We start from the raw sequence: 21,480 nt of genomic DNA on the forward strand, positions 1-21,480 counted from the left end.
TGGGCGACAGAGCGAGAAGGCTCTGTCTAAAAAAAAAAAAAAAAAAAAAAGTATTTAAAAAAGATTGGGCCGAACCCTGTGTGGGCCGAACCCTGCGGGGAGGGGACATAAACAGGGAGATTGGTAACTGTGCAAGGAGCAAGGAGAGCTAAGCAGAAAAACGGCTGGGGCAGCGTCAGTGGGGGTGGAGAGGACAAACAGATAGAAATATTCGGGAGGCAAATCAGCCGAACTGAACGTGGGGAGAGAGGAGTCTGGGAGAACGCCCAGGTTTCTCGTATGAGAACTGGTGGATGGGCCGGGCGCGGTGGCTCAAGCCTGTAATCCCAGCACTTTAGGAGGCCGAGACGGGCGGATCACGAGGTCAGGAGATCGAGACCATCCTGGCTAACACGGTGAAACCCCGTCTCTACTAAAAAATACAAAAAACTAGCCGGGGGAGGTGGCGGGCGCCTGTAGTCCCAGCTACTCAGGAGGCTGAGGCAAGGAGAATGGCGTGAACCCGGTAGGCGGAGCTTGCAGTGAGCTGAGATCCAGTCACTGCACTCCAGCCTGGGCGACAGAGCGAGACTCCGTCTGAAAAAAAAAAAAAAAGAGAGAACTGGTGGATGTTAGGGTTATCACTGAGATAGCGACGCAGGAAAGAAACAAATGGGGAGAGCGAGAGGTCTGTCTAGAATATGTTGAGCTTTTGAGGGGCTTACAGGAAGAGTGTGGACAGACTTGGCCAATAGGCGGCCCCTCCGGATGTGAACTTCCAGGCAGAGCTCAGAAAGGCAGAATTAGAGACGTCAGTAGCTCGTGGGGATGGGGGTGTGGTTAAAACCAAGGTGGAAGCAGGCGCCCCAGGCCCAGGAGAGGTGCTCATGCGCAGGATGGACAAAGGGGTCTCCAGCAAGAGCCCGAGGAAGTCGGGGCATACCCCATTTTTGCGGAGAAGAGATTTAGTACAGAGCCCTGTGAAACCCCCTAAGTTTAGGATACAGGTCAAACTTAGGAGGTCCCGAAGAGGGCAGAGAAGGTGGGAGAAAAGCCAGGAGGAAGTGAGGGGAGAGGTTGCGGGGACCGTGGAGACGAAAGGAGGAACTCCCTTCGAGCTCCTGCAGACCGCCGCGGGGAGACAGGACGCAGGAGCCCGGGACTCCCCCTCCCAGCCGGAGGAAGCGTTGCTCCTCCGCGTAGTCCTCCCCCTCTCTTCCCTCGCCGCTCCCGCCCCGTCCCCGCCACCACTGGCTGTGTCCCGGAAGTGGTCCTATGCTGGGTCCGGATGCCGGGAGCGGAATCTCGGCACTCCCGGAAGTGGCCTGGAGGCGGCGCGCCAGGCCCGAGCGGTGCTCCCTCCTGCTCGGGCCGCTGCGGCCCCGGGCGTCGCCATGACCAGCGAGCTGGACATCTTCGTGGGGAACACTACCCTTATCGACGAGGACGTGTATCGCCTCTGGCTCGATGGTTACTCGGGTCCGTCAGGGGCGTGTGGGGAAGCCCGTCAGCGGAGCGGTTGTTTTGAATGGGAGAGGGGGCGGGGCTAGGACTTGGTCATCCTTTAGGGAAGTGGGCGAGCGCCTGGGAATAAGGGGTGTTATAGGGATCGGGGATGGAATCCCTTAAGGGCTTCTGGCGTCGGCGGGGCGGGACCTGATGCTAGCACCCACTTTCCAGTGACCGACGCGGTGGCCCTGCGGGTGCGCTCGGGAATCCTGGAGCAGACGGGCGCCACGGCAGCGGTGCTGCAGAGCGACACCATGGACCATTACCGCACCTTCCACATGCTCGAGCGGCTGCTGCACGCACCACCCAAGCTACTGCACCAACTCATCTTCCAGATTCCGCCCTCCCGGCAGGCACTACTCATCGAGAGGTGCTCACCCTGTGGGATGGTGGAGACATCAACCAGTCTGACTGTATACCCATTTTCCCAGCTGAAACAGGCCCAGGGAGGGATGGGACTTACCCAGCCATCAGAAAGTTGAGAGCAGAAGGGGTCAGACCCAGGCCCTGCCAGGCCCCGCCAGGCCCCCTTTCCTCTCTTTTATGGGGGGGGTCAATGGTGTTGTCTGACTCCACAAGGTACTATGCCTTTGATGAGGCCTTTGTTCGGGAGGTGCTGGGCAAGAAGCTGTCCAAAGGCACCAAGAAAGACCTGGATGACATCAGCACCAAAACAGGCATCACCCTCAAGAGCTGCCGGAGACAGGTGGGCACTGCACCCACACAGACACAGCATCCCATTTGCACTTCACTCCCTCCCTTTGACCACTGCCCCAGCTCCAGCCTCTGACTGTGGCAGCAGCTTCATACCTAGTCTTCTCCTCCCTTCCCCTTCCCCCCCTTTTTTTTTTTTTGAGACGGAGTCTCGCTCTGTCGCCCAGGCTGGAGTGAGTGCAGTGGCCGGATCTCAGCTCACTGCAAGCTCCGCCTCCCGGGTTTACGCCATTCTCCTGCCTCAGCCTCCCGAGTAGCTGGGACTACAGGCGCCCGCCACCTCACCCGGCTAGTTTTTTGTATTTTTCGTAGAGACGGGGTTTCACTGTGTTAGCCAGGATGGTCTCGATCTCCTGACCTCGTGATCCGCCCGTCTCAGCCTCCCAAAGTGCTGGGATTACAGGCGTGAGCCACCGCGCCCTTCCTTTTTTTCCTTTTTGAGACAGAGTCTTGCTCTGTGCCCCAGGCTGGAGTGCAGTGGTGTGATCTCGGCTCACTGCAACCTCCGCCTACTGGGTTCAGGCGATTCTTGTGCCTCAGCCTCTGCAGTAGCTGAGATTACAGGCGTCTACCACCACACCCGGCTATTTTTTGTATTGTTAGTAAAGACGGGGTTTCACCATGTTGGCCAGGCTTGTCTTGAACTCCTGGCCTCAAGTGATCATCTGCCTTGGCCTCGCAAAATGCTGGGATTACAGGCGTGAGCCACTGTGCCTGGCTCCCTGTTGCTCCTTCCAAGCTATCCTGTACTGTATGGCCAGAGTGACCTTTCAGAAGCCCAGATCTGACTTTGGGCTCCCACTGCGTCCTGGGTAGCAGCTGCACTTCTTGGCTTTGACCTATAGACTGTCCTGTGATCTCGTCCCTGCAGACCTCTCTAGGCTTACATTTCTCCAGCCCCCAGGCTTTCCTTTACTCATGTTGCTCTACCTGGAGGGTACTGTTCTTGGCAATATCTACATCTTGAAATCCAAGACAGGAGATGAGATGCCACCTTCTCCACAAGCCTTTTTGGTACGCCAGGAAGAAGTAACCCTTCTGGGCCTTTGATGCCTTTCTTTTGTATCTCCTGTGAGCTTTCTGTTTATAACTTAGCATTTGTTTTTTATTTTTTAGTTCCTGGGGCTTAGCCAGGAAAGTCTGTTCCAACTCAAACTTGTGAAGATCTGGAGAGCATGGTGCTAAAATGGGGTTGGATTTAGAGATAAGATTGAGTAAACATTTATCCAAGGCAAGATACGGCAGGAGCTGCTAAGCATTTGAGTTGATAACAAGTACTAATAACCAATAGTTGGTTGAAGGAATAACAGATGCTAAATCAGCACTTGCCGACTGGATAGGTGGATGGGGAAGGGAGGGATGTTCAGTAAGTGGTTTATTGGGTGAGCGACATGGTGGACACTCTGACCAGTCCTCTCTTCTATCTACCCTAACTGCCCTGCAGTTTGACAACTTTAAGCGAGTCTTCAAGGTGGTAGAGGAAATGCGGGGCTCCCTGGTGGACAATATTCAGCAACACTTTCTCCTCTCTGACCGGTTGGCCAGGTGAGGAGCTAGCCACCTCCCCATCCTGCACACTACTTCCCTGGGCCCTGAGGCTTGTCCACCTTCCCTACCCCAAGCCTTCTGACCTCCTTAGTATGCTGGGGGAGTGATTATCCCACTTTTGGTCTGTACTTTTTTTTTTTTTTTGAGACGGAGTTTCACTCTTGTTGCCCAGGCTGGAATACAATGGTGCAATCTCGGCTCACTGCAACCTCTGCCTCCCGGTTCAAGCAATTCTCCTGCCTCAGCCTCCCGAGTAGCTGGGATTACAGGCTTGAGCCACCGCACCCAACTTGGTCTGTACTTTGGACCAGACTGACCTGGATGCAAAGCACAGTCCAGCGATTTCCAGTTGGGCTGTTGAGAGATGCCATATGTAAAGCCATGGCACAGCCCTGGCACTTAGGAAGTGCTCAGTAAATAGTAACTGTTACCCTTATGGTCTCCCACTGTATGCACTAGGAAACTTGGGCTGGAACCTTCTCTTCGCACAGATGGGGAAAGGGCGTAGAGAAGTGACTTGAGACATGTCACACAGCAACTTGAGGTGGAGAGAGGCCAGAACTCGGACACCCAGCTGAGGTTGCAGCTGCTTCCTAAGAAGGAATTTCTTTTTTTTTTTTTTTTTTTTTTTTTTTTTTTTTGAGAAGGAGTCTGGCTCTGTCGCCCGGGCTGGAGTGCAGTGGCCAGATCTCAGCTCACTGCAAGCTCTGCCTTCCGGATTTACGCCATTCTCCTGCCTCAGCCTCCCGAGTAGCTGGGAACACAGACGCCCGCCACCTCGCCCGGCTAGTTTTTTGTATTTTTTAGTAGAGACGGGGTTTCACCGTGTTAGCCAGGATGGTCTCGATCTCCTGACCTCGTGATCCGCCTGCCTCGGCCTCCCAGAGTGCTGGGATTACAGGCGTGAGCCACCGCGCCCAGCCTAAGAAGGAATTTCAAGCCCTGAGGACCCTCCTCTCTTCTGTGCAGGGACTATGCAGCCATCGTCTTCTTTGCTAACAACCGCTTTGAGACGGGGAAGAAAAAACTGCAGTATCTGAGCTTCGGTGACTTTGCCTTCTGCGCTGAGCTCATGATCCAAAACTGGACCCTTGGAGCCGTCGGTGAGGCCCCCATTGACCTAGGTGCCTGGATGTCTCCCCATCCTCAGGACCTGATTCTCCACCAGTAGTTTCTCCCACAGGCCCCCAGTTCCCAGCATTCGCTCCTGTTCGCGGCCCAGACCCAGGCTACCCTGCCCATAGAATGTTTTCCCACACACAGCTTGTCTGCAGACAGAGGGCCTATTGCCTCTCTGTGGCCCGGGGCATGTCACTGCATCTCTCTGACACTCCATTTCCTCTTCTGTCCCTAGGGGGGAAATGAAGTATTGGGTGAGGAAAGGCTTAGGCTATCCCAGAAGGGGATTTTATCACCCACCGCAACCCCCTTCATGGCCTCATAGACTCGCAGATGGATGACATGGACATGGACTTAGACAAGGAATTTCTCCAGGACTTGAAGGAACTCAAGGTGCTAGTGGCTGACAAGGACCTTCTGGACCTGCATAAGAGGTGACCTTGTAGGGGCCATGGGGCGGGGCCTGCAGTAGGGGCCCAGGTGGCTATAGGTGTGACCCTGTCTCTGCAGCCTGGTGTGCACTGCTCTCCGGGGAAAGCTGGGCGTCTTCTCTGAGATGGAAGCCAACTTCAAGGTCTGTGCTCCCATCCAGCCTCTGGCCTTTGGCATTGTCAGCCTCCAGTTCGCCACCTGTACTGGGCAGCTCTGCCCCTCCCAGAGACTGGCCGGCAGGTGGCGCTGCTGCTCCCTCTGGTGGCTGCTGACGGTGGCCGCTGACGGGAGCAGCTCATAAACAATGGGGACTTGGTTGATGGAGGGAGGTGGATGGATCTGGGGAGGGACCTACTCCTCCCCCAGCTTCTGTGCTCAGCTCCCAACTTCTGGGGCAGAAAGCAGAACTCCAAAGATCCCTGCCCCACAGAACCTGTCCCGGGGGCTGGTGAACGTGGCCGCCAAGCTGACTCACAATAAAGATGTCAGAGACCTGTTTGTGGACCTCGTGGAGAAGGTGAGCTGTCGTGCCCTCTGACACCCAACCTGGCCTGTTCCCGGCCTAGACGAGTGCTAAGTATTCTCTTGGGCCCACAGTTTGTGGAACCCTGCCGCTCCGACCACTGGCCACTCAGCGACGTGCGGTTCTTCCTGAATCAGTATTCAGCATCTGTCCACTCCCTCGATGGCTTCCGGTGAGCAGTCCTGTCCTCCTGTCTAGCTTGGCCTTGCCCCAGCCTGCCACCTGCCAGGACCTCACCTCCCGCAGACTCAAGGTTCCTCATTCTACTACCCTGGGGGTAGGACCAAAGCTCTGGCTCCCCCTCTTAGAAGCTGTGTGATTTGGGGCAGGTTTCTTAACCTCTCCATGCCTCAGTTTCCTCATATACAAACTGGGGTTCATCATGGGAAGAACTGTAAGAATTTTCTAAGGGCAAAATGAATGAAGGTGTAGAAAGCACTCAGGGCAGGGCCTCCACCATGGTGAGTGTTGTGAAAACTCAGCTGTCACTGTTCATGTTCTTACAGACACCAGGCCCTCTGGGACCGCTACATGGGCACCCTCCGCGGCTGCCTCCTGCGCCTCTATCATGACTGAGGCCCCTCCCAATGTCCCGCCCACACTGACAATAAAGTTGCCCTGAGTTTGGAGACTGGTCCTCGCTCCGGGGAGCAGGTGGGGGACGTGCAGATGTGCCTGTGTCTGTCTCTGAGCACCTGGTGTCCGTGTACAAGGATGGACATTTACAGTGGCCTCTTGGGAACTGGGACATATCTCAGGGAATGGTGACTGTGCTCCGCCCATCCACCAGAAGAGTCCACTCACAAGCCAGACGTCTTGTCTTGGTTTATTCAGGCTGTATTGAGATTGGGAAGATGAGCAAAAACCTGGGGGTAGGGCTGGCGAGGAGGCAGCTGGCCTAACAGGACAGAGCTGAGGGGGCCAGGTGGGTTCAGGGAGGGCAGGAGACTCGGGGCTTCACATCCGGTTTCTGCACACGGGCAGTGAGCGGGAACCTGGTGATGCCGCAGGTATTGCTGCCTCGGTGTAGCCGGAAGTAGCCCTAGGAGGTTAGGGGACACGGGTGGGAAGGTGGGAAGAGGCCTGTTCTGCCTGGCCCCTCCCCCAATAGATCACACTCACCTTCTCTCCCCACTGGGCCCCCCAGGAGTTCTTCAGGATCCAGTATGGGGTGGGGTGTGGAGGCTGAGGCTGAGACTGCGATGAGACTGTCTCTGCCCATATCCCCTCTGACTTGAGGCTGCCAAAACCCACCAGCAGGACAGAGTGGTCCACAAGCTGGGGGTCACAGGTGGTGGGTGTGGCCTTGATCACACCTTTCCGGTATAGCTGCAGGGGGTGGGGGCCGAGGGGCTGAGTGTAGGGCCGAGTCCCCTGTATTCCCCTCCCCCGCCAGCTCTCCCATCCCACCTGCAGGGGCTTCATGTTGATGGTCACGGTGATGGGGCCGTAAGTGGCCAGGTACTGGGCAATTCCTGGGGACGGGAGCATCATCAGACCCTTGGCATGTGGGAGTGTCGGTTTCTCTCTCGCTCCTTCGCTCCTCCCACCCCCTCTTGTCTTCTAGCCCAGTCACCCAGTGTGTCTGCCTCTGCCCCGGTGTCTGTCCCTGCCGTCCGCCCATGTCCCTGCCCTGCCCGCACTGTGCTCGCTGTTCTGCAGCATGATGAAGTCCTGGATCCAGGCCACCTTGTGGTACTTCTTGGCGTGGCACCCTTGGGCTCTGACTTTGCCCTGGAACGGGTAGTCCTTTTCACTGGCCAGGCCGCCTGCAGATAAGCAAGACAAGGGAGGAGGCTCCGCTCCTGCCCACCCTGTCCCCCTGCAGATGCACAGAGTGGCGGGGCAGTGCACTCACTGTTGTTGAGAACAGTTATGAACGCGTCCCAGACGAAGCCACCACGGCAGCCATCCCCACAGCGACCACAATCCAGCAGTTCTGGTGCAAGAAGGGACAGTGTGGGTGACCAGGCCCCTAGGCCTCCCTCCCCTGTCACACCTGCACCCTCTGTCAGCCCTACCCTGCACGGAGACATCCACGAAATCCCAGAAATTGATGCGCCACAGGGCCTCTATGTTGCCTGCCGCTGCCATGGCCCAGCAGCAGTTGCAGTTTTTCTGGAGGGCGAGAGGGTGAGGCGGGGCTAGGTGTTCGGGCCAGGCCCCTCTCCTTCCCACCACTTAGCTGAATTAGAGCGAGCTGGGTAGGGGCAGATACCTGGTCCTTGATGGGTGAGATGGCACCGGCCACCTTCCGCCAGTCACAGGTGAAAGGCACTGACTCCTGTGGCTCTTCGGACCCTATCTCTCTGCCCATGCCGGGGACCCTTCCAGCTGCCCTCCGATACCCGTAGAGCTGGCCAAACTCCTCCTCTGGGGAACAGACAGGGCCACTGAGGTCTCTGTTTTGACCTCTTCTCCCTGTTCTGCCTCTCCCACTCCAGCCGTTGGTCCCATAATGCCCTGAGGGGCAAAAAGGCAAGGATAGGCCGGGTGTGGTGGCTCACGCCTATAATCCCAGCACTTTGGGAGGCCAAGGCAGATGGATCACTTGAGGTCAGGAGTCCAAGACCCCATCTCCACAAAAAGTAGAAAAATTAGCTGGGTGTGGTTGTGCGGGCTTATAGTCCCAGCTACTTAGAAGGCTGAGAGGTTGGGGGAATTGCTTGAGTCTAGGAGGTAGAGGCTGAGTGAGCTGCTGTGATTGCACCATTGTGCTGCAGCCTGGACAACAGAGCAAGACCCTGTCTCAAAAAGGCAGGGATGCTGAGCCTAGAGAGGCTGGACTCCCTGCTGGGTGCTTCCGTGTAGCTGCTGTGCTGGCCCCTAGGCTGGGCTAGGACACAGGGCTACAGAGATTCTGCCCCTGCACTGGGTGATTTGATACCAGCACCCAAGCCCCTGGTCCTCAGGGAAATGAATTTCCTTCCCTGGGAAGTGAAAATTGAAGGTCCACTGGGTCCAGCTGCCAGTGTCCCTGGGGAGACCGCTTCCCCAACCACCACCTACAGGCCAGAAGGGTTAATGGTACCTGTGAGGTCACTGAATGGAGTCACCCCAAACTCAGCTGTGCCCAAGTCCTCCTCCTGCAGCCGCTGAGCCTGGGCCAGGTTGTGGGCAAAGATGTCCAGGCGGTGAGCATGCTCTGGACCAAGAGGGAGTTGTCCTAGGCTGACTCCCAAACCCTCAGGGGCAGGAAGTAGCCACTGGCTGGGCACCCTTCCACCCACACCCACCCAGTTGAGCACTGGCTCCTTTCGTGTAGCTCCTACAAGGCCCCACTGCAGATACCCAGGCAGAGGAAGTGGTTACCCAGCCCACCTAGGGTTGGGTTTTCCCCAGAGGCAGCGAGAGGACCATCTCTGGCCACCCTGGGTAGGAAGCCAGGTAAGGGGTCTGGTGGTGGTGACTCAAGGAAAGGATGTGCGGCCAGAGACCAGCTTCCTGCCAGGCCACCTCCTTTACACCTCTGACCACAGGAGGAGAGCTGGAACATGACGGGGAGAGGAGACGACGGCACGGGCAGCCTGGGCTAAAAGGCACACGCAGACCAGCCCCCTAGAAAGATCAGTACAGCGAGAGGGCAGGGGCAGGGGTTAGATCATGGGCTAGAGAAGAAGTCCCCAACGTGGGGACAAAATGGGTGTCCTTGGGTGTTTGCTGAATGAACGAATGACTAGGTGGTGGCCCCCTGCCCACTGCCTGGAATCACAGGGAAGTGACTGCGGAGCCAGGGGATCACGTAGGACTAGGGCAGGACCTCACCCGCTGCCACTGCCCTCCAGATCCATAGCAAAGAATGATCCTGGACCCACTCATGCTTTCAGGAAACCAGGGAGCACATGCCCAGCCCTGCCCTGTCCTGCTGAGTGACCTTGGCCATGCCTGTTCCCCACCCTGAGCTTCAAGTTTTTCATCTATTACAAAGTGGGATGGCTGGGCTCGGTGGCTCACACCTGTAATCCCAGTCCTTTGGGAGGCTGAGGCAGGTGGATCACCTGAGGTCAGGAGTTCAAGACCAGCCTGGCCAACATGGTAAAACCCTGTCTCTACTAAAAATATAAAAGTCAAGTGTGGTGGTACATGCCTGTAATCCCAGCTACTTAGAGGCTGAAGCAGGAGAATCGCTTGAACCCAGGAGGTGGAGGTTGCAGTGAGCCAAGATGAGGCCATTGCACTCCATGTCTCAAAAAAAACGTGGGGGCCGGGCGCGGTGGCTCAAGCCTGTAATCCCAGCACTTTGGGAGGCCGAGATGGGCGGATCACGAGGTCAGGAGATCGAGACCATCCTGGCTAACACAGTGAAACCCCGTCTCTACTAAAAATACAAAAACTTAGCCGGGCGAGGTGGCAGGCGCCTGTAGTCCCAGCTACTCGGGAGGCTGAGGCAGGAGAATGGCGTGAACCCGGGAGGCGGAGCTTGCAGTGAGCTGAGATCCGGCCACTGCACTCCAGCCTGGGTGACAGAGAGAGGCTCCGTCTCAAAAAAAAAAAAAAAAAAAAAAAAACGTGGGGGCTTGGAGTGGAGATGTATGTGCCCTGTGATACCTTCTGGGCTCAAGTAACTCCGGTTGAACTGGATCTGGAACAGCTTGAAGGCCTCTTTCAGCTCCAGCGGCTGGGGACTGAGGTCCTGGCAAGGAACCAAGGGTAGAGAGGGGCAGTGGGCAGAGGAATCATTGCTGGGGCCCCACCTTAGCTCCTAGCCGTGCAAGGACTGGGCTAGGGGTCAGCCAGTTAGCCTTCTCTGTCTTCCCATGTGCCCTTGGGCACGTCAGCCCCCTCTCCAACCTCAGTGACTCCCTCTGAAAAATGAGAATGACAGGCCAGCTGTTTCTGAAGGGGTGACCCCAGGTGTGGGACTGGCAGTTGTAAGGTTTTGGGAGCACTTACCTGGGCCCTAAGGGAGCCTCTGATGCCTTGGGCTAGGCCTGCCACCAGCAGGGCCAGGAGGCAGGAGGGGTGGGTAGTCAGTGCCATGCTGGTGCAGTCTGGAGAGGCATGGAGGCAGGAAGCCGTGCAGATCGAGGAGGAGGGTGTGAGGGCGGGGCTGGAGAACCACGAAGGGGAAGACAGGTTTGGTGGGTGAGGGGTGGACCCCTAGAACCCACAACTTGCTCAGGCCTTCAGGCTTTCAGTCCTCTGCCTGTCTGCTCCCCAACACACCCCTTTTTTCTTTCTTTTTTTTTTCCTACCCAGGTTGGAGTGCGGTGGCACAATCTGGGCTCACTGCAACCTACACCTCCCGGGTTCAAGCAATTCTCCTGCCTCAGCCTTCCAAGTAGCTGGGACTACAAGCGTGCACCACCACGCCCAGCAATTTTTTTGTATTTTCAGTAGATACAGGGTTTCACCATGTTGGTCAGGCTGGTCTCGAACTCCTGACCTCAGGTGATCCACCCGCCTCAGCCTCCCAAAGTGCTGGGATAACATGCATGAGCCACTGCACCTGGCCAAAGGAACCACTCTTGCTCCTACTATGAAGCTCAGTCACCTCAATGGCTGCCTCTTTCAAGAAGCCTTCCCTGCTTCCCCAACCTCTGGTAGAAGCTTTGCAGCCCCTTCAGCCCAGCTGCACCTGTGCCCATTGGGCATCTGCCTCCAGCCACACCAGAAGGGTTCGGTTTGCTTGTGTCCCCGGTGCCCAGGATAGGGCTAGGCATGGGGCAGGCTCGCTAGGTGTTTGCTGACTGAACAGTTGATCATCATAAGTTGTAAACAAGAAAGCAGGCTGGGCACAATGGCTCATGCCTGTAATCCCATCACTTTGGGAGGCCAAGGTAAGAGAATCGTTTGAGCTCAGGAGTTGGAGACAAACCTGGGCAACTGAGCAAGACTTCATCTCTACTAAAAAAATAATTTAAAAAAGTTAGCCAAGCATGGTGGTGCTCTCCTGTAGTCCCAGCTACTGGGGAGGCTGAGGCCAGTGGGATTGCTTGAGCCTGGAAGATTAAGGCTGCAGTGAGCTATGATCATGCCACTGCACTCCAGCCTGGGTCCAAGATCCTGTGTCAAAAAAACAAAACCAGGCCAGGTGTGGTGGCTCACGCTTGTAATCCCAGCACTTTGGGAGGCCGAGGCGGGTGGATCACCTGAGGTCAGGAGTTCAAGACCAGCCTGGCCAACATGGTGAAACCCTGTTTCTACTAAAAATACAAAAAAGTAGGTGGGCGTGGTGGCGGGTATCTATAATCCCAGTTACTCGGGAGGCTGAGGCACGAGAATGACTTGAACCCGGGAGGTGGAGGTTGCAGTGAGCCGAGATCGCGCCATTGCACTCCAGCCTGGGCAACAAGAGTGAAACTCCATGTCAACAAAACAAAACAGGAAAGTGCAGAGTCAGAGTCCAGGAGCAGCCATTGCTGCTAGTGCCTCCCGTTCCTCATCCCTCCCGTGGTCTAGGGATGAGGATGAGGGGGCTGAAGAGCCAGAAGGATAACTGTGAGCATCACAGACAGAGGGAGGCCAAAACTTAACTTGTGAGGTCAAGGGCTGGGCAGCAGTATTAACACCCATTACTGCTGTCTTTGTTCTAAGTGGGTCCTTGGGCTGGAGACCTCCCTTCTAGGAGTTCAGGCTGAGAACTGGTGACCAAGACCAGAGAAGGGTGTGAAGAGCTGGCTCTCTAGGGTTCCATGGGGCGGGAGACAGGACAGCTGTAATCCTGGGATTTATTCACTTACATGCTCACTACTGCATTTCTTTATTAGGATTCCTCCCAGAGTCGTGAGGCCACACTTTTTTTTTTTTTTTTTTTTTTTTTTTTTTTTTTTTTTTTGAGACGGAGTCTCGCTGTGTCGCCCAGGCTGGAGTGCAGTGGCGCGATCTCGGCTCACTGCAAGCTCCGCCTCCCGGGTTCACGCCATTCTCCTGCCTCAGCCTCCCGAGTAGCTGGGACTACAGGCGCCCACAACCGCGCCCGGCTAATTTTTTGTATTTTTTTTTTAGTAGAGACGGGGTTTCACCGTGGTCTCGATCTCCTGACCTTGTGATCCGCCCGCCTCGGCCTCCCAAAGTGCTGGGATTACAGGCGTGAGCCACCGCGCCCGGCTTGTGAGGCCACACTTTGTCGCCCTGCCCAGAGAGTAAGCCAAGGGGCTTCTCTATTTGAAAAGCATGCTGCTGCCTTTATTGAAATGCCGTGGACAGACCATCCCCAGAGCGGTGCCTGGCCCTGTGGTTCTAGAGCCCAGTTACGGGCCCCAGCCAGGCTTGTCCTGTTGTATGACTGATGGCTAAGGCTCCATGTCAGCCCTCAGAGGTGGAGGTCCCAATGTGGGTCTGTTGTGATGGTAGGATGTGGGAGGCCACGGGGAGGAGGGACTGGAGGTGTGGGGCCCAGTGGCCTTCCTCTTTGATCCTCTCTTTCCTTCCCTTGCATGACAGCTCCCAAGGCCAGGAGGTTTGGGTCTGTTTTTAGTCAGTGCTGTGTCCCTGGTGCCCGGCACCACAGCATCTGCTTTACAGTGGCCAGTCAGTAAACATTTTTTGTTTTGTTTTGTTCTTTTGAGACGGAGTCTCACTCTGTCGCCCAGGCTGGAGTGCAGTGTCACGATCTCGGCTCACTGCAACCTCCGCCTCTCGGGTTCCAGCGATTATCCTGCCTCAGCCTCCCAAGTAACTGGGACTACAGGTGTGCGCCACCACACTCAGGTAATTTTTTTGTATTTTTTGTAGAGACAGGGTTTCACCATGTTGGTCAGGCTGGTCTCAAACTCCTGACCTCAAGCAATCCACCTGTCTCAGCCTCCCAAAGTACTGAGATGACAGGCATGAGCCACTGCGCCCAGCCGAGTAAACTTGTTGAGTGAATCAGTGAACTTCCTCCACCCACTCACTCATTTGTCCATTCACCTGCCGACCCTGCAGATCCCTGCTGGCACCCAGTAAGGGGTGGGCCACGGGCACAGGGGCCTCACTGCCTGAGAGGAGCTCACTACTTGGTCAGAGAGAGACACTGATCCAGTGGTGTCTGGGACCTTGAAAGGGACCCAGTGCAGAGCAGGCCAAGGCAGGGAAAGTCACTGAGGGTGCAGAGGACCGGGGAGGCATTCTGAGGAGGCAACTCCAAGTGGGAGGCTCACTCAGGCTGGATAGTGCAAAGATGGAGGTTCAGGTCCAGGTTGTACACCAGCCGTGCACTAAGTCATCCCCCCGGGCCTCATGTCTTCATCTCTAATTGGCAATGACAATTCTCAGGCTGAGGCTTGAGTGGAATGATACTTAGTGGAGCGCCCAACACTGTGGCACAGAGTGAGTGTTCGCAGGGCGGGTGCTTCATGCTCTAATATAGGGCAAGGAGTTCAGCGGGTCTTGAAGTCCATGGGACATGAGTGCAAGTCCCATCCTTCACCTGGGACAAGTCTCTCAGCCTCCCTATCTGTGAAACGGGGTGATAGCAGCACCCCTTTCCTGCCTTTTTTAAATATTTCCTTTTTTTGAGACAGGGTCTTGCTCTGTCGCCCAGGCTGGAGTGCAGTGGCACGATCTCGGCTTACTGCAACCTCCACCTCTCAGGTTCAGGTGATTCTCCTGCCCCAGCCTCCTGAGTAGCTTACAGGTGTTCACCACCATAGCCAGCTAATTTTTGTCGTTTTAGTAGAGTTGGAGTTTTGTCATGTTGGCCAGGCTGGTCTGGAATTCCTGACCTCAGGTGATCCATCCACCTTGGCCTCCTAAAGTGCTGGGATTACAGGCATGAGCCACCATGCCCGGCCTATTGTGGTATTATTATTATTATTATTTTTTTTTTTTTTTTGAGACGGAGTCTGGTGCTGTGGCCCAGGCTGGAGTGCAGTGGCCGGATCTCAGCTCACTGCAAGCTCTACCTCCCGGGTTTGCGCCATTCTTCTGCCTCAGCCTCCCGAGTAGCTGGGACTACAGGCGCCCGCCACCTCGCCTGGCTATTTTTTTGTATTTTTTTTAGTAGAGACGGGGTTTCACTGTGTTAGCCAGGATGGTCTCGATCTCCTGACCTCGTGATCCACCCGTCTCGGCCTCCCAAAGTGCTGGGATTACAGGCTTGAGCCACCGCGCCCGGCCCTATTGTGGTATTATTACAGACTATAAACTTCACTTTTTTTTTTTTTTTTTTGAGACGGAGTCTCGCTCTGTCGCCCAGGCTGGAGTGCAGTGGAGTGATATCGGCTCACTGCAAGCTCTGCCTACCAGGTTCACGCCATTCTACTGCCTCGGCCTCCCAAGTAGCTGGGATTACAGGTGCCCACCACCATGCCTGGCTAATTTTTTTGTAGAGATGGGGTTTCACCGTGTTAGCCAGGATGGTCTTGATCTCCTAACCTCGTGATCTACCCGCCTCGGCCTCCTAAAGAAACTTCACTTTTTTGAAGTGTACAATTCAGTGGGTTTTAGTATGTTTGCATAGTTATGTGACCATCACTACTATCTAGTTTTAGAATATTTTCATTATCCCAAAGAAAACCCAGACCCATTAGCAGTCACTCCCCATTCCCCACCTTCCTCTGGCAACCATTAATCTACTTTCTGTTTTTCTGGGTTTGCCTATTCTGGTTATTTCATATAAATGTAATATGTGTGCTGGGCACGGTGGCTCACGCCTATAATCCAAGCACTGTAGGAGGTCGAAGTGAGTGGATCACCTGAGATCTGGAGTTTGAGACCAGCCTAACCAATATGGTGAAACCCCGTGTCTACTAAAAACACAAAATTAGCTGGGCGTGGTGGCAGGCGCCTGTAATCCCAGCCACTCGGGAGCCTGAGGCAGGAGAATTGCTTGAACCCGGCAGGCAGAGATTGTGGTGAGCCGAGATCATGCCATTGCACTCCAGCCTGAGCAACAAGAGCAAAACTCCACCTAAAAAAAATAAAAAATAAATAGAATATGTGGCTTTTTGTGTCTGGCTTCTTTCACTTCACATAATATTTTCAAGAATTCACCTATATTGTGGCATGCATCCGCACTTCATTCCTTTTTATGGCTGAATAATGTTCCACTGTATAGATGTACTGCATCGTGTTATTCATCAGTTGACAGATTTTGTGTTGTTTCTGCATTTGGCTCATATATAATGCAGCTATAAATGCTGTGTACAGATTTGTGTGTGTGTACATATCTTTTCAATTATCCTAGGTTTGTGTCCCTAGGAATGAAATCGCCAGGTCATGTGATAACATTTTGAGGAACTGCCAAACCATTTTCCATCAACAGTGCATGAGGGCTCCAGTTTCTCCATATCTTTGCCAACACTTGTTATTGTCTTTCTTGTTTTAAAGAGCTATTATTATTATTATTATTATTATTTTTTTTTTTTTTTTTGAGACGGAGTCTTGCTGTGTCACCCAGGCTGGAGTGCAATGGCCAGATCTCGGCTCACTGCAAGCTCCGCCTCCCGGGTTCACGCCATTCTCCTGCCTCAGCCTCCCGAGTAGCTGGGACTACAGGCACCCGCCACCTCGCCCGGCTAGTTTTTTTTTTGTATTTTTTATTAGAGACGGGGTTTCACCGTGTTAGCCAGGATGGTCTCGATCTCCTGACCTCGTGATCCGCCCGTCTCGGCCTCCCAAAGTGCTGGGATTACAGGCTTGAGCCACCACGCCCGGCCTATTATTATTTTTTGAGACGGACTCTCGCTCTGTCACCCAGGCTGGAGTGCAATGGCACAATCTCGGCTCATTGCAACCTTTGCCTCCCAGGTTCAAGAGATACTTCTGCCTCAACCTCCGGAGTAGCTGGGATTAGAGGCACATACCACCACACTGGCTAATTTGTGTTTTTGTTGGCCAGGCTGGTCTTGAACTCCTGACCTTGTGATCTGCCCACCCTCGGGCTCCCAAAGTGTTGGGGTTACAGGCGTGAGCCACTGCGTCTGGCCTATTATTTTTGAAGACAGAGTCTCGCTCTGTCACCCAGGCTGGAGTGCAGTGGTGTGATCTGGGCTCACTGCAAGCTCTACCTCCCGAGTTCAAGCGATTCTCCTGCCTCAAGCTCCTGAGTAGCTGCGACCACAGGCACGCGCAACCACGCCTGGCTAATTTTTATATTTTTAGTAGAGATGGTGTTCCAGACTGGTCTCGAACTCTTGACCTCAGGTGATCCACCCGCCTCGGCCTCTCAAAGTGCTGGGATTACAGGCGTGAGCCACCGCGCCCGGCCCCTGAAGAACTATCATTTAACCTTCTGGCCCCAGCGGCTGGGAGGGATGGTGGTGGTAGAGTGGCGAGAAGCGGGAACTGCGCAGTTAACCTGAACCCCAGGCGCTCGCCTCGGGACCCACCAGCACGTCCCCTCCTCGGCAGGCTGGGGTCACGTGGAGGGCGACTGTGGGGATAAGCAGGGATGGCAAAGGGAAAGGAAGGGCGGGCCCCAGGCGGGGGATCCCCGGACACGCAGCGCTTTCCCGCCTGACTCCGCCCAGAGACGTGGGCAAACAGAGGCCACTCCCCTTCCTGGGAGCCAGCACCGCCCATACTCCGCCTCCAAGGACACGCCCCCACTTGGGGCGGAGGCGGAAACCGGGCGGGGGACGCGGGTGCGAGGAGGTCGAGGAGGCGCGTTGGCACCCGACCCTGGCATCCTGCACGTCCGACATCAGCCCTGCCCTCCTTCTCAGGGGCTTCCATTCATTTTGTGCCAAAAGGGAACTGCCGCCCTCGCCCCCAAACTTGTAGCTTTGTGGATGGAGGGTGTGGGTGACGCCGTGTGCAGTGAAGACCACCTGGCTGAAGACGGTCCTGGGGGTGGAGGGCAGGAGGGAGCGAGAAGGACAATTCTGCACCTGGGAGCCTCTCGTTCCTGGGCGAGGGTCTGGGGACCCTGGATGAAGTTTTAGGATGTTTTAGAATGACGGTCTGGGGCAGAGAATAAAATTTTGAAGGGAGCAGATTGAGGGTCTGGAGGACTGGGTGAGGTGGGCTCTGGGTACCCAGGACGATCTCGGGAGGCGCAGAATGAGAATCTAGGGGTTCCAGGATTACGGTGTGGGTGCACAGGATGAAATTCTGGGGGCGCAGATTAGGTAGGATCTAGGCGAGCAGGATGACATTTTTGGTGAGCGTCTGGGGGCCCCCGGGTGAGTCTGGGGGCCTGGTATCAAGGTCAGGGCCCCAGGATGGAGCGCTGGGGGACCCTGGACCGGCGTCGGGAGGCGGCTCCGGGCGGCGCCGCGGGGGACCGGGTGGGGGCCTGTGGCTGGCCGGGGGCGGAGAAGCGGGGGGTCGGGGTCCCTCCCCCTGGCGCGGGCTCAGGAATCCGCCGAAGGGCGGGCGGAGGCGCCGGGGTGGGCCGCGTCGCGGCAGGCTGGCGGGCGGGGGGCGCTTCCTGGGGCCGCGCGTCCAGGGAGCTGTGCCGTCCGCCCGTCCGTCTGCCCGCAGGCATTGCCGGAGCCAGCCGAGCCGCCAGAGCCGCAGGCCGGGGCGTCGCGGGCCCAAGTGAGTGGCTGTGACCGTCCTTGGGGGAGAGCGCGGGCCGGAGTCTCGGCCGAATCTGCGGCAGCGTAGCGCCCACAGAGGCCCGCGCTCCTCGGCCTTCGCCGCAGGGGCGCGGGGCGGGGTGGCCGGGGCGGGTGGGCCTGGGACCCGGGGCCTGGGACCTGGGCCTGTGAGGAGTCGGCCCCCAGCCCTGGGAGGCCCCGAGACCCAAGCACGTTCCTGAGCGGGCAGTGGCGGGGGCTGGGCTCGGACTCCCGGCACAGGGAGCGGGGTGCCGCGGCAGAGGCCCTTGACCGGTGTCCACCATCTCGCAGCCCCAGGATGCTCCCCTGTGCCTCCTGCCTACCCGGGTCTCTACTGCTCTGGGCGCTGCTGCTGTTGCTCTTGGGATCAGCTTCTCCTCAGGATTCCGAAGAGCCCGACAGCTACACGGTGGGGACAGTGAGGGCCGCTGGCCTGGGATGGGGAGGGTAGGGAGGAAGAGACCGGGACCCCGGGGTGGCTGCTGCCGGGGAAGACTCCTTCTCCTGGCTGGGGGAGGGCTGGGGGCCATTGTTTGGAGCAGGCCGGAGGGTGGCCAGGCTCAGGCCCTAGTGTTGGCCTGGTCAGTTGGAGGAGATCTTTGGGTGACCACTGGCCACTTCTGGTTCCCTTCCAGGAATGCACAGATGGCTATGAGTGGGACCCAGACAGCCAGCACTGCCGGGGTGTGTGTGCCTGGGGGACCAAACACCCCCAGGAACCCAGAAGGGGATTGATAGCTGCTTTCCAAGGGACAGCCCCACATCCGAGAGCTGCCATGGGAGCCCAGCAGCTCGTCCTCTGCCCAGCTCTGCTACACCGAGGCCAGCCCTGGTTCTCTGGAGGCCAGTTCAGCTAGGGGTGGCCTCGCCCTCTCCCAGAAACCCAGGAAACCTTGCCCCTACCCCTCAGAAGAGCTGGATCCTGTACGCCTTCTCTGAACCACTCTCCTGTCCCAGCTCTTTGTCTCATCACAACCTGGGAGGGTAGTGTCCCCAGGGGTGGGTAAGGAGGCCCCCACTCTTGGGCTGAGCTAGGGCTAGGGCTGTGGGGAGGGATAGAGACCCACTTGCAGGCCAAGAATGAGGGCAACAGTGGGAACAGCTGCCCCACCTCCAGCCTTGACCAACCCTGGGAAGGGGTCCCGGGCAGGCATACTTGGCTTGTTGAGCAGAGTGGGAAGGCTTTGCTGGGGCCACACATCTTGGAGAAGGCCGAGCTGGGCTCCTGCCTCCGCTCCCTCCAGGGCCAGCCCAGGAGACTGGCTGTGCCCAGCAGGCCCCTCTCTGCAGATGTCAACGAGTGTCTGACCATCCCTGAGGCCTGCAAGGGAGAAATGAAGTGCATCAACCACTACGGGGGCTACTTGTGCCTGCCCCGCTCCGCTGCCGTCATCAACGACCTACATGGCGAGGGACCCCCGCCACCAGTGCCTCCCGCTCAACACCCCAACCCCTGCCCACCAGGCTATGAGCCCGACGATCAGGAGAGCTGTGTGGGTGAGTGGGGACTGCTCCGGTGCCTGGCTTCCAGTCCTCTCACCAAGCATCTTAAACTTAAAAGACCTCATGTTCCGTCCCGGCTCAAAAGGGCCGCTGGTGACGTCCACACCCTCATCCAGACACTCATGTTGTTTGCGACCTGCCACAGGTGGCCCCAGCTTGTGTGCCACTGCTCCAGCCAGCTCCGGCCCCCTCCCCTTGGTTGCTGCAGAGACACTGCAGGAACTCTGCCTTCCAGTGTCTGTCCCCTGGGAGCCACAGGCCTTGGAGGAAGGACAGTCCAGGAATCAGTGCTTCTGGGGGTGTGGACAGGACCTTATTTCCTATGCAACCCCCAACATGCGGTTTTAGAGGTTAGGGGTGCCTTTCCTGTTGGCTCCAGGCTGGTGAACTCTTACGTGTGCTGTTGAGAGAACTGAATTGAAGTGTTAGATCTATGTGTTATGTTGGGTGGTGTGCGGGATCCCAGGCGGGGGCTGAGTGGTGTCTCTCGCAGATGTGGACGAGTGTGCCCAGGCCCTGCACGACTGTCGCCCCAGCCAGGACTGCCATAACTTGCCTGGCTCCTATCAGTGCACCTGTCCTGATGGTTACCGCAAGATCGGGCCCGAGTGTGTGGGTGAGTCCAGGGAGCAGCTTCTCTAGGCTCTGTGACCCTGGTCTGGCCCTTGCTCTAGCACCTGACCCCCATTCAACCCACGCTTCACCCCCAGCCCCTGCCACCTCACCCTCCTGTCATCAGACACAGAGGACTGTATGGGGGTGTATTTGGGAGGTGTCCTGGCTGACCCTGCCCAATTCAGCTCCCCGGACACAGGCAGGATTATGGGTGGTTAAGCCTTGAGTCCCACCTGGCTCGAGCCCACCTGCCCTCTGCCCTCCGCCCTCCTTCTTCTGCCTCTATCCCAGACATAGACGAGTGCCGCTACCGCTACTGCCAGCATCGCTGTGTGAACCTGCCTGGGTCCTTCCGTTGCCAGTGCGAGCCGGGCTTCCAGCTGGGGCCTAACAACCGCTCCTGTGTGGGTGAGGCTGGGCCGGGCCAGGCTCCTGGGTCCTGGGCAGGGAGGTGTGAGGTGGGGGCGCTCCCTTCCTGACCAGCCCAGGTAGAGTGGAGGCTCCGGGCTGCTCCTCTGCTTTCATCCCTGTTTTACCTGGCACCCCCAGATGTGAACGAGTGTGATATGGGGGCCCCATGCGAGCAGCGCTGCTTCAACTCCTATGGGACTTTCCTGTGTCGCTGCCACCAGGGCTATGAGCTGCACCGGGATGGCTTCTCCTGCAGTGGTGAGAGCTCCACCCCTGCTGCGTACTTCTCCATGAGCCCCCAGGCCCTACCTATGCCGTGCCTCCTGCCACACAGTTCTCCATTTGAGGCCTCCGCGTCCCGTCACTGTACACCCAGCTGCCTCCTGGTACTCCACTCCGGCTGGCTGTGGAGCACTCCCAGACCAGTGGGGAAGGCACAAGAAGAGGCAGCTAGGTCCCTACTGAAGCCTACTGGGGAGACTGAGGATGTGGGTGCCACTTGTCCCACGTGTCAGGCTCACCTGCATTTACCTGCATTTGAATTTTGCACTAGGACAAGTCGCTTCTCTCTGAGCCTGTTTCTGCTTCTATAGTGGGTTGTGTTGAGGATTAGATGAGAGTGTGATAGATGGGCTCCAGCCCGTCTCAAGCTGCAGTGCTTTAAAGTGAATTGACTGCCACTTAATGAGAACCTGC

General features: G+C 56.8%; 4 protein-coding genes across 15 annotated transcripts in view; 3 read left to right on the plus strand and 1 right to left on the minus strand.

The window, feature by feature from the left end:
- Positions 1–21,480, plus strand: part of EFEMP2 (EGF containing fibulin extracellular matrix protein 2) — a 363,083-nt gene that overhangs the window by 338,636 nt on the left and 2,967 nt on the right. Inside the window, exons 2-8 of the mRNA XM_050756711.1 lie at positions 18,104–18,232; positions 18,547–18,664; positions 18,891–18,939; positions 19,546–19,752; positions 20,252–20,374; positions 20,665–20,781; positions 20,923–21,042. Of these exons, the coding sequence (XP_050612668.1) occupies positions 18,554–18,664; positions 18,891–18,939; positions 19,546–19,752; positions 20,252–20,374; positions 20,665–20,781; positions 20,923–21,042 (727 nt within the window). The 5' untranslated portion in view covers positions 18,104–18,232; positions 18,547–18,553. The remainder of the gene's footprint in view (positions 1–18,103; positions 18,233–18,546; positions 18,665–18,890; positions 18,940–19,545; positions 19,753–20,251; positions 20,375–20,664; positions 20,782–20,922; positions 21,043–21,480) is intronic.
- Positions 1–21,480, plus strand: part of CFL1 (cofilin 1) — a 170,576-nt gene that overhangs the window by 134,870 nt on the left and 14,226 nt on the right. The window contains exon 1 of one of the 12 annotated variants that reach the window (XM_050756799.1): positions 2,038–2,041. The exons of 7 other annotated variants lie outside the window; for them this stretch is intronic. Coding sequence is in view for 1 of the 5 variants with exons in the window: in XM_050756788.1 (XP_050612745.1) it covers positions 17,841–17,928 (88 nt within the window). In the remaining 4 variants the exon portion in view is untranslated. Of the gene's footprint in view, positions 1–2,037; positions 2,042–17,324; positions 17,329–17,825; positions 17,929–18,110; positions 18,116–21,480 lie in introns of those variants that run through there. 4 more of the 12 variants (XM_050756801.1, XM_050756788.1, XM_050756792.1 and 1 more) reach the window with 4 other exon arrangements.
- Positions 1,255–6,453, plus strand: FIBP (FGF1 intracellular binding protein). Its single transcript, XM_050756752.1, has 10 exons — positions 1,255–1,458; positions 1,660–1,858; positions 2,068–2,194; positions 3,647–3,747; positions 4,720–4,853; positions 5,195–5,303; positions 5,380–5,443; positions 5,732–5,818; positions 5,899–5,996; positions 6,331–6,453. Exons 1-10 carry the CDS (start codon positions 1,374–1,376, stop codon positions 6,398–6,400), a joined length of 1,074 nt encoding a protein of 357 aa, XP_050612709.1. The 5' UTR covers positions 1,255–1,373; the 3' UTR covers positions 6,401–6,453.
- CTSW (cathepsin W) lies at positions 6,633–11,048 on the minus strand. Its single transcript, XM_050756747.1, has 10 exons — positions 10,718–11,048; positions 10,373–10,457; positions 8,856–8,969; positions 8,043–8,197; positions 7,846–7,942; positions 7,683–7,763; positions 7,468–7,593; positions 7,235–7,299; positions 6,947–7,153; positions 6,633–6,866 (listed from the first exon to the last, which is right to left on the minus strand). The coding sequence occupies exons 1-10, from the start codon at positions 10,802–10,804 to the stop codon at positions 6,756–6,758; spliced, it is 1,128 nt and encodes a 375-aa protein (XP_050612704.1). The 5' UTR covers positions 10,805–11,048; the 3' UTR covers positions 6,633–6,755.

The sequence above is a fragment of the Macaca thibetana genome, chromosome 14 (genome assembly GCF_024542745.1).
Source record: "Macaca thibetana thibetana isolate TM-01 chromosome 14, ASM2454274v1, whole genome shotgun sequence".
Classification (NCBI taxonomy): domain Eukaryota; kingdom Metazoa; phylum Chordata; class Mammalia; order Primates; family Cercopithecidae; genus Macaca; species Macaca thibetana.

Excerpts from the sequence above, each read along its gene's own strand:
- FIBP (XM_050756752.1), top strand. The coding sequence starts at position 1,374 with ATGACCAGCGAGCTGGACATCTTCGTGGGGAACACTACCCTTATCGAC. Across the intron at positions 3,748-4,719 it reads CTCTCTGACCGGTTGGCCAG|GGACTATGCAGCCATCGTCT; the intron begins GTGAGGAGCTAG and ends TCTTCTGTGCAG. Across the intron at positions 5,444-5,731 it reads AGATGGAAGCCAACTTCAAG|AACCTGTCCCGGGGGCTGGT; the intron begins GTCTGTGCTCCC and ends CCTGCCCCACAG.
- CTSW (XM_050756747.1), bottom strand. The coding sequence starts at position 10,804 with ATGGCACTGACTACCCACCCCTCCTGCCTCCTGGCCCTGCTGGTGGCA. Across the intron at positions 8,198-8,855 it reads TCCATTCAGTGACCTCACAG|AGGAGGAGTTTGGCCAGCTC; the intron begins GTACCATTAACC and ends TCTGTTCCCCAG. Across the intron at positions 7,943-8,042 it reads TCTCACCCATCAAGGACCAG|AAAAACTGCAACTGCTGCTG; the intron begins GTATCTGCCCCT and ends CTCGCCCTCCAG.